General features: G+C 61.0%; 1 protein-coding gene across 2 annotated transcripts in view; it reads left to right on the top strand.

Moving 5' to 3' along the window:
• Positions 1–9,438, top strand: part of MID2 (midline 2) — an 84,390-nt gene that overhangs the window by 68,405 nt on the left and 6,547 nt on the right. For both annotated transcript variants that reach the window (XM_009879990.1, XM_009879991.1), the window contains exon 7: positions 3,181–3,342. In XM_009879990.1, the coding sequence (XP_009878292.1) occupies positions 3,181–3,342 (162 nt within the window). The remainder of the gene's footprint in view (positions 1–3,180; positions 3,343–9,438) is intronic.

The raw sequence follows: 9,438 nt of genomic DNA, 5'->3' as shown, positions 1-9,438 counted from the left end.
AGGGACCCTTTGCCAGTCTCGGCTGCAGTGATTTATTCCTTTGGGTGCCCGGTGTGCCCTCCAGGTGTCAGAAAGATGTACCTGTGATGATTTCCTGTAACACTTTCCTAAAGTTGGAGGGGGTTTGTGTTCTGGAGGAAAGTTAATTTACGGGCTGGGTTGTCGGAGAGAGTCCAGGGAAACTGCTTGTTTCATACAAGGGAAAAATACAGATGTTTTCATGGGAGAACAAACTACAGCTTCCCCTGTGTCTGTGCTGCAGTGGAAGAGCGCAGCATCCCCGCAGCGTGGCTCTTGCAGGAAAGTTTTATTCCTGGTTTTCCCTCGTCGCGCTTACAGTTGTGGGAAGTGCTGACAAAATGCTTCAGTGGCGTTTTTGGGCCGCGGGCAGTTTGTCTCACAGGTCAGGAAGACACCGGCGCCGGGAGCGCGGTGTCGCGGCACAGGAAGGCTGCAAAGTGCACTTTAAAACGTGCAGGAAGCTGCCGGGGAGAGCTACTGCCGGCGGCTTTCGAAGCCGATGGAAGCTGCATCCCCGGCCTTTGCCCTCGTTTCGGCAGACCAGAGGACTCATTTCCTCCGGGTCGGTGGTTATCTGTGGGGACTCGGAGCTCCGGTTGCCCCCTCGGTTCTCCCCCCAGCCGCAGCGCGGTGGCCACAGCGTTCTGTTCTTCTCGGGAGCCTGGGAGAGCTCGGGGACCTCTTCGGCTCGGTTCGTAGATGGCCACCAGCCTGTCTCCCCTGCGCTCGCCAGCCGAGGTCAGGACGCGGACCACGCGGGTGTCTCCGCGTTGTTTAGGTGGGGAGGGACACCTGAAGGGCTTTGCACCAACTCCGCGTGAGCCGGGCGGGTGGTCGGGTCGCTCAGGGCACTGACCATCTCCGAGGATGGAGAGTCCCCAGCTCTCAGGGCCCCACTCTGGTGCTTCCCCCGCCCCCGCTCGAGGAATTTTTTCCTTATCTATCAGGATTTCCCCCGCTGCAGCGCGTGCCCTTCCCTGGGGCTGTGCCCCTCGGGGAGGGGTCTGGCTCCCACCTCTCTCCAGATGCCACTTTGGGCGCATGGTTTGGCCTCCGGTCCATGGCGGGGCTTGGGAACGAGTCCCCTGCCCATCTCGGGGGGGCTCTGTGGGTTTGGGGGGGCGATGGGGACCGCAGCGGGGCTGAACAGCGAGGGCAGCTCTGGGAGGACGCGCAGGGGGACACGCGTCGGGAGCGTCCTCCTCGGCCGGCCACGGTGGCTCTTCATAGAAGGAGTAAAGAAATCGTCGGGTAACATCTCAGAGGAGGAGATGAATAATGTATTGTCACTTGAAATAACACAGTCAGGTCCGGGCGACGAGAGCGTTTGAGTCCTGGCTGAACTGGTGCGTGAAGAGAGGTGGGGAGCGGCGCTGGGGCGCACCTCGTGGGAGCGCGGGGGGCTTCCCGGGGAAGGAAATACCTTTCCGAAGAGCGCACAGTTGGCCTCTGGAAACCATCCCCTTCACACTCCCTTGAAAGCCAAGAGCTCGGCAGGAGTCGGACGTTTTTATGGATGACGAAACCTGCAATAAAAAAGGAGTTTTTGGAGCTTTGGCAAGGAAAGAAGCCCTCAGTCTTCAAGGCCAGCCCCTTCTTGGTTGTTTCAGGAGAGAAACCTGCTCGAGACGCCAAATCGTTCTCAGGCTGTCGTTTCTCAGCCACCTTGTCCTTTCCGATGAAGGAGCCAAAGCCGGTCCCTGTCTGCGGGGAGATAACGCTGCCCGGTGCGTGGCTGGAAGCTGCGCGCGCCAATGAAAGCGGCTCTGCCTGTGGGATGCAATCGGTATCACATCTGGTTTATTTTCTACTTCAAATAACATTGCTCTGCTCCCTTAGGCCACTTCCACGTGTATTTTAAACCAAATCCAGGCTGACAAAGACTGCAACCTGCCCTTGTCCTCCGGCCGAGCGAGCCGCCGGAGATGAATAAACACCCCAACGTGAGCCTTAGAAGAGGAGGTGCGGAGCGTTTTCCAGGCTCCTGCCTTCCAGCCGCGCGCACGTACGCTGGCGACGGGGCTCAAACCCTCCTCCTGCCACGCGGAATTCGCAGCCCGCTCCTCACATAGCGTCTTGCTTTTGCCTCCAGAGCCGCTGGGCCCCAGAAGCCTCCAGCTACTGCTTCTGAGCCACCTCCTCATCCTCCTCGCGGTGTAAAGCAGCAGTCCCGTGGGGCGCGAGCTGCCCCAGAGCCCTTTTCTGAGAGCCCAGAGCCGCTGCGTGCCGCGGCGGATGGTCCCAGGCTGCCCCGGCCCCTCGGTGCCAGCACCGGAGGCAGCTCCCGAAACCCTCAGCGTCCTTCTCCCCCTGTGCCGTCTGCCGGTTATAGCCACCCCAGCCGTGCCGGTGGCCATAACGGTGTCTGTGGCACCACACGGTGTTTCTCTCCTTTCCCCGGGCGCTGTGTCGTCCCACCTTATGTACAACACGATGTTTTTGGTACGTGCCGGGCCCCGCAGCTCTGGCAGTGTTAGGGCTTCCTGCCGCCAAGGTCTTTGAGCTCTGAATTCCTTTCCATTTCCAGAAAGAGTTCGGGCTCCTGAATGTTTTCCAGGCGTCCAGATCCCGTTCCCTCATCGGGAGCTGTAATTTTCTTGGGACCACTTGTCAGACCAGTCTGCACGGGGAGGCGAAGCGTCAGTGCGCCGTGGACGTGGGTTATCGCATCCCACCCCGGAGCGCTGTGCACCGGGCGGGGGAGGATTGGGGCGCAGACGTGTCCCGTCCTCCCCCGGCGCTGCACGTGGCAGCCCCACGAGCAGCAGCGGGGTTGTGCTGCAGGAGCGAAGGGACGAGGGAGGTGGTCGCGGCCATCTCCGGCACCCGCCCGTGCCGCCTGCCCTGGCTGGGAGGTGCCACCGGTGCATTCCCTCTCTCTGCGCCCTTTCCTCACCGCTTCCCACGGCGGCATCTTGAGATGTCAGCCCCTGCCCCTGGATGTGCTGTACCGGGCACAGCCTTCACGTGATGATAAAAAACACTTTTTGGGTTGCGGGGGGTTTGTCATCTGCGGAAATTTTCCCGCAGGTGCTCTTACCTCGCAGGCGGGCGGTCAGTCAGCCTGAGGGACGGCGAGCTCTGCGTTAGCCGCACGCGGTCTTTGCGTTCCGTCCTTCCCTGTGAATAAACCTGTCCCCCCCCTCTCCCGTCCCGCAGGTCTCTACAACTCCATGGACAGCTGGATGATCGTCCCCAACATCAAGCAGAACCACTACACCGTCCACGGGCTCCAGAGCGGCACCCGCTACATCTTCCTCGTCAAGGCCATAAACCAGGCGGGCAGCCGGAACAGCGAACCCGCGCGGCTCAAGACCAACAGTACGTGTGCGGGCACGCGCCTCAGCGGGGGTCGGGGGGAGAGCAGCGTCATCAGCGCTTGAGGACGGAGGGGTACGGCTGAGCCCACGGTTGCTGGCAGCGTGGTGGACACCCCTGGGTTATTTAAATTATTTAACGTGCCCGTCTTAGGCGGTGTCTCAGCGGGGTGGTCTCCTGCCGCCCCGCACAGCGCCCAGGGCTCCCATCGGTGTCCATCCCCACGGCTCCCTGGGGCGGCTGGGGCTGGAAGGAGATCATGAGCTGGGGAAGGACTTTTTACTGGGGCATGTAGGGATAGGATGAGGGGGAATCGCTTTAAAGTGGAAGAGGGCAGGTTTAGATTAAACATTAGGAAGAAGTTTTTCCCTGTGAGGGTGGTGAGGCACTGGCACAGGTTGCCCAGAGAGGTCGTTGAGGTCCCATCCCTGGAGGTGTTCAAGGCCAGGCTGGAGGTGGCCTTGGGCAACCTGGGCTGGTGGGAGGTGTCCCTGTCCAGGGCAGGGGGGTTGGAACTGGATGATCTTCAAGGTCCTTTCCAACCTAAACCGTTTTATGATTCTATGAAGGTCCATCTTTCTGGTGGCTTGACATCACTGGGCTTTTTGGGGCCGATGCGTGGGGTCCCGGGGCATTTGTGTGCCTGTGCATGGCTTTGCTGGCAGGGGGTCGCAGTTCTGGGGGGCCATAAGGGGCGTGAGAAGTGTCTGTGGGGTCGTGGACGGGGCTTTGCAGCCACACGCAAAGCAGAAAGGAGCCTGCAGCTCCCATCGCCCAGGGACGGCTGAGGAGGGTGAAATACCTTTAGGGAAATCAGAGGGAGATTCGATCAAAAATCAGAGGGTGGCAGAGCCGGACCTGTCCCGGCGAGGAGGCAGTTCCTGGGTTTGCGGTGGGAGGGGGAGAAGACTTTTCCCCTCAAAGGGCAGCAAACGCCGGCACCCGCTGCTGGGGGGATGTCGCGGGAGAGACGGTGTGGAATGTTGAGGGAGACAATGAAGTCGCCTCTCGGGGCTTCTGCCCGCGGCGTCTCACCGAGGCTGCCCAGCGCCGCCCCCTCTCCCTTCTCTCGCCCTCCCCGACGTCGCCATCCCTCCTGCCTTGGCTACGCCTGCGACAGGATTTATCGCCTCCGCCTCCTCGTTTTCTTCGCGCGACGCTGAACCAAATGAGATTAAGTACAGGCGGTGCAGCGGTGGGGCCGGAGGGAACCTGCTGAGAAGCAAACTCCGATCCAATTCTGCCTTGTTTATTAAAAACGCATCCCTCCTGCGGCTGCTGTCTTTGAGCGCTTCCCCGTGCTTTGCAAGACGCTCGCTCGGGAAATAAGGAGCGGGTGGCGCGGCGAGCGGCAGCGCCGGTGTGGCGCGGCAGCGCGGGCGGTTTGCTGCGGTAGCAGCTCCCGGGGACCGGCCTCGCTCTTTTGGTTTTTTAACCGAGCGAGAGAGGGAGACGCAGGGCGCTGGTGGGCAGGCGTTCCTCTCGGCCGCTCTCTCGGCGGGTGTCTGCATCCCGTGAACAGTGTTTAGGGAAACTTCTGAATGATTTAGCAATATATGTGTATATGATATATATTTATGTGTCTCCTTTCCGTGGCCAGCCCCGGTGTGCCAGGGCTCCCTTGGGGTGTTCGCTGCTGGTCATCGGGGGGTCACCGGCTGAAGGTGCCGCCGCGTTGTGCTGCATGCCCTGCACGTCCTCGCTGGCCCTTTCTCCTGCCTCTGCTTATCCTTTTGTAGCCACAGAGTTTCCTCCTTTTCAAGCGGGCGATCAGAAGGTAGCGCACACTTTTCAACTGCTGTAACCTCGGCGCAGATGTCAGCAGCTCGACAAGGAGCTGGGCCCAGTTAGCGTATCTCACAGCCCTCTCTCTGCCCCCAAAGGGATGTCTGGAGAGATGCCTTCATCGCCAGAAGGTCAGTGTTGGGACATGTGTCGATTTCTGTGGCATTAGTGCAGTCAGTGCTGGCGCTGAATCTGCGTTCCCAAACTGCCCCAACGGAAGAGCTCGGGAGAACAGCTTTGGGTTAGTGACAGCGAGAAACCTCCCTTTGCTGACTCCGGGCCTGAGCGGCTCTTATTTATTTGCAAGTGTACAAAAGTGGATTGAAGTGCCAGAACACAGGGCCAGTCCCAGCTCTGGTGGTAAATAAAGTGCCGGGAAGGTGGTTTTTACGCTCCTTGCCTTGACCATTGCAGCCTGGGCTTGTTCTCACTCATGTTTCCATCTCTTCCCGATTTACACATCTCTTGGTGAGACCTCCTGGATTGTACGGGGTGGCTCACGTCTGCGGTCGGATCTATCCAGAGGGATGGGTTTGCTGCCGGAGCGATGGTCTCCGAGGTCCCGGTTAACGTCAGGATCGCGTTAGTGTGGGCGCGTTCTAAGGAGCGGGGTGGTCCCTCAGCCAGCAGCGCGTCTGTCGGACGGTTCATGGGTTTGGATGGATTTATTGCTTTCCTGCCGCTTGACAACTCAACGTTACTGCAGCTTTGCTTCCTCGAGGTGGTGTCTGAAGGGAGGACCGTAGTCAGTGCTGTCACTCTGTAAGGTGTCCCGTGCCCCGTGGCCTTCTTCACCTTGCTTGCTTCTGGCCGTGGGGCAGCTGGCTGAGGGCTTACGGACCAGGCTGGTGGTCCAGCTGCAGCGCCACAGGTCCACTGGGTTTTGTTCTTGGATGCTTCTGCCTTCGAGGCGCGGGGAGCATCTTAGGTGGCTGCTCGGAGTAGGGACGTTGCTGCTGCGGGCAGAGAGGAAGAGGAGGACAGCGAGACAGGCTGGCAGCGTGTTGCTGTGGCTCGGTTCGCTCTCCTGCTGGGCAGACTGTGGTGGACATCTGCAACGAGGACGGAGACCGTTTTGTGAGAGCGGCAGTGCCTGTCCATCCCTGCCCTTCTCGCCGCAGCATGCTTGCAGCCGAACGTGGTCACCGGCCATCGGCCCCTCTGCTCTGCCCCGTGCCCGTGCCCGGGAGCAGCGGTGTGCACGGGGAGCTGCTGCACTGACGCCGCCGGCAGAGTGGGCTCGCTGCTCCTCGTCCCCTCAGCTGGACATCACAGGTCGTCTCCTGCTGCTGGGGCATCTCGGTCCAGTTGTTTCTGTAGCTCTCATGTGAGCCAACACGCAGCCCCGTCCTGGCTGTCCCTCTGGACGGCTTTTTTGACACGCCGGAGCTGGCACGGTTAGCAGACCCTGCTGAGCTTCACCATAATTGATTCCTTCCATGAAGCAGCAAGAAAAGACAATCTGACGGTGTAGCTGCCCCACTAACAGCCCTTGTCTTGCAGAGAAATTACTGCTGAGGTAGATAGAACACCATCGCCGTCTGCGCCCAGGACGTGTGAGCCTCGTGTCTCCTGCCCCCGCGCCGCCCTCCCTCCTGCGCCTCTTCCAGGGAGCGAGGGGCCAACAGGAGCATCCAGAGCTGGTGCATCTGCTCCTCTCGGAGGGTGGCAGGAGCCCTCCGGGGTCCGGGGCAGCTGGGCGGACGCCGGGAGTCCCGCAGGCATGGTGGCCCACCGGCCAGCACCTCCCCTTTGCCCCTCGCCAGTCCCAGCGCACCGCTGACCTGCTTAATTAACCTTGAACGTTTTCCCTCCCTCTTTGCTCCTGCGGATTTCCTCCGCTCTGCTCTGACACTGCCCCGCTCGAGGCTTCGCAGGGAGGGGAAGCGCAATTAAGCTGATGAACACCCCGGAGGATGCAGCTCGCTGCGTCCAGCCCTGGAGCTGGCCGGTTTCCCGCGGCTCTCCAGCCCCGTGCAGGCGCCGTGCGCGGATGAACCAGCAAAAGGCTGTAAGGGAATATTCCAGCAAGCTGAACTGGTGAGATAACAGTTATCTGAGTGACCGGCCCAGGACGTCTCTGTTAATGAAGACTGACGGGAGGAGCGGCCGTAGCTCCCAGCTCTGCAGGCTCTGTGCGGGGCTGGCGGGGGGCAGGGACCTGGGAGCAAAGGGGAAGATGCCGGAGGCTTTGGGCAGGGAGTGGGTGAAGGCTGCTGTGCCCACGCTCTGTCTCGTGCAGCCGAAGTTCCCCCGAAGCCCTCACAGAGCAGTGTCCATCCCGGGGGGGACCCTGGCTGGCACCTCAGCATCTCCATCCAGCCCTGCAGCACCGAGAAATTCTTTTCTCTCGCTTTGTCTTCCCTTGCCTGGGGAAAATGCCGTGCTCTCCTTCCCCTTCCCCTCTGGTTTGTGCTGCCCGCGGGGCGGGGGGGATCTGGCAGCATCCTGCAGCCGTGGGGCAGCCCCCTCGCCCCAACGGGCTCTCCCGGGGCGGCTGAGCCCCGCTGCCCACCCCACCTCGGGGGACCTCCGCTTCTCCCCGCCACGCTGCCCTCCAGCCAGGAACCCTCCGGCATCCTCCCCTCACCCGCCGGGTCCAGTGCAGCGTCGGCTGGGCGCAGTGCCGCAGGCAACCGCGGGGGACCCCGCGGGGCTCCGGTGAGGGGGTCTGAGGCAGCTGAGGTTGGGACCGGTGGGAGTCGGTGAGATCCGTGCGGTTTCCCAGTGCCAGGGCGGTGTTTTGGGAAGGGGGTCGGGTGGGAGCCGGCACCCGTCTGTGTCCTCCGAGCCGCCCTCCATCCCGAGCGGGGTTTTGCAGCCCATCCTGAGCGCTTTTTAGCTCCCATCTCGCCCGTCGCAGCGCGCTGTCGGCAGACACTGCTCCAGCCCTCGGGTCAGGACGCGCCAGCACAGACCAGTGCCGAGGGCTGCTCTCCAGTTGCTGACACTGACCTTAACGAGGGGTCACCTTCGTGGAAACAGCCGTGACTGTCTCTCTGCTGACGGAGCCGGGTATTTTTATACCTTGCTTCCTCAGAGCTTGTCTCCTTGCATTACTTCCAGAAAAAGATAACTACGGGAATGTTCAAATAGCTGGAGGAGAGGGGCGGGGGTCACTCCCAATTTGCAGCTTTGCTTTCAGGCCTCTCAACTCAATTATCCGGCAAATTGGGCTCCGAGGAAAATCAACACGAGCTACCGTCGGGTGTCAGAGCGCGGCGCGGATGAGCTCCGTGGTGCTCGGAAGCTCTCCAGCCTTGCCGGAGCACGTGCGGCCGGCTGGCTGCTGCGAGATCCGTGCGGTTTCCCAGTGCCAGGGCGGTGTTTTGGGAAGGGGGTCGGGTGGGAGCCGGCACCCGTCTGTGTCCTCCGAGCCGCCCTCCATCCCGAGCGGGGTTTTGCAGCCCATCCTGAGCGCTTTTTAGCTCCCATCTCGCCCGTCGCAGCGCGCTGTCGGCAGACACTGCTCCAGCCCTCGGGTCAGGACGCGCCAGCACAGACCAGTGCCGAGGGCTGGACTCCAGTTGCTGACACTGACCTTAACGAGGGGTCACCTTCGTGGAAACAGCCGTGACTGTCTCTCTGCTGACGGAGCCGGGTATTTTTATACCTTGCTTCCTCAGAGCTTGTCTCCTTGCATTACTTCCAGAAAAAGATAACTACGGGAATGTTCAAATAGCTGGAGGAGAGGGGCGGGGGTCACTCCCAATTTGCAGCTTTGCTTTCAGGCCTCTCAACTCAATTATCCGGCAAATTGGGCTCCGAGGAAAATCAACACGAGCTACCGTCGGGTGTCAGAGCGCGGCGCGGATGAGCTCCGTGGTTCTCGGAAGCTCTCCAGCCTTGCCGGAGCACGTGCGGCCGGCTGGCTGCTGCGGTTCCTAGCCCAGGCTTGGACCGGCACTTCTCCATGCCCGGCCTCCGTGTCCATAGCCGAAATGGGAGAGCGCGGCTTGATGTGCATCGGGGCCGCTCCAGGTACCAAAGCCTGGGTTTTAACCGGTTTGCAGATATTTCAGGTGTTGCACTGCAGCTGCCCTATTCGGTTCGCTTTGTGCTGAAGCGGATGATCCCCTATAGAAATCCCATCCGGTGTCTATGTGCCCTTTACTGTATCTCGCATGAAAATTCACAGCAACAAAAGCCACCAGAGCTCAGTTTGCTTCTTTACGGCATCTTGGGGTGTTGGCTGCAAAACCGCCCACAGCCCGGGGGCTCCTCGGGGGAAATCGCTGGGAAATAGGGAGGTCAGGTGAAGCCAGTGCTTTGGGAGCAGGTGACGGGGGGTGCTGGGGAGATGCCCCTCGTTTG

The sequence above is a fragment of the Charadrius vociferus genome, unplaced genomic scaffold (assembly GCF_000708025.1).
Source record: "Charadrius vociferus isolate BGI_N301 unplaced genomic scaffold, ASM70802v2 scaffold852, whole genome shotgun sequence".
NCBI classification, from domain to species: Eukaryota; Metazoa; Chordata; class Aves; order Charadriiformes; family Charadriidae; genus Charadrius; species Charadrius vociferus.
The sequence above is the reverse complement of the archived record's forward strand: the minus strand, read 5'-3'. Positions and strand labels throughout refer to the sequence as shown.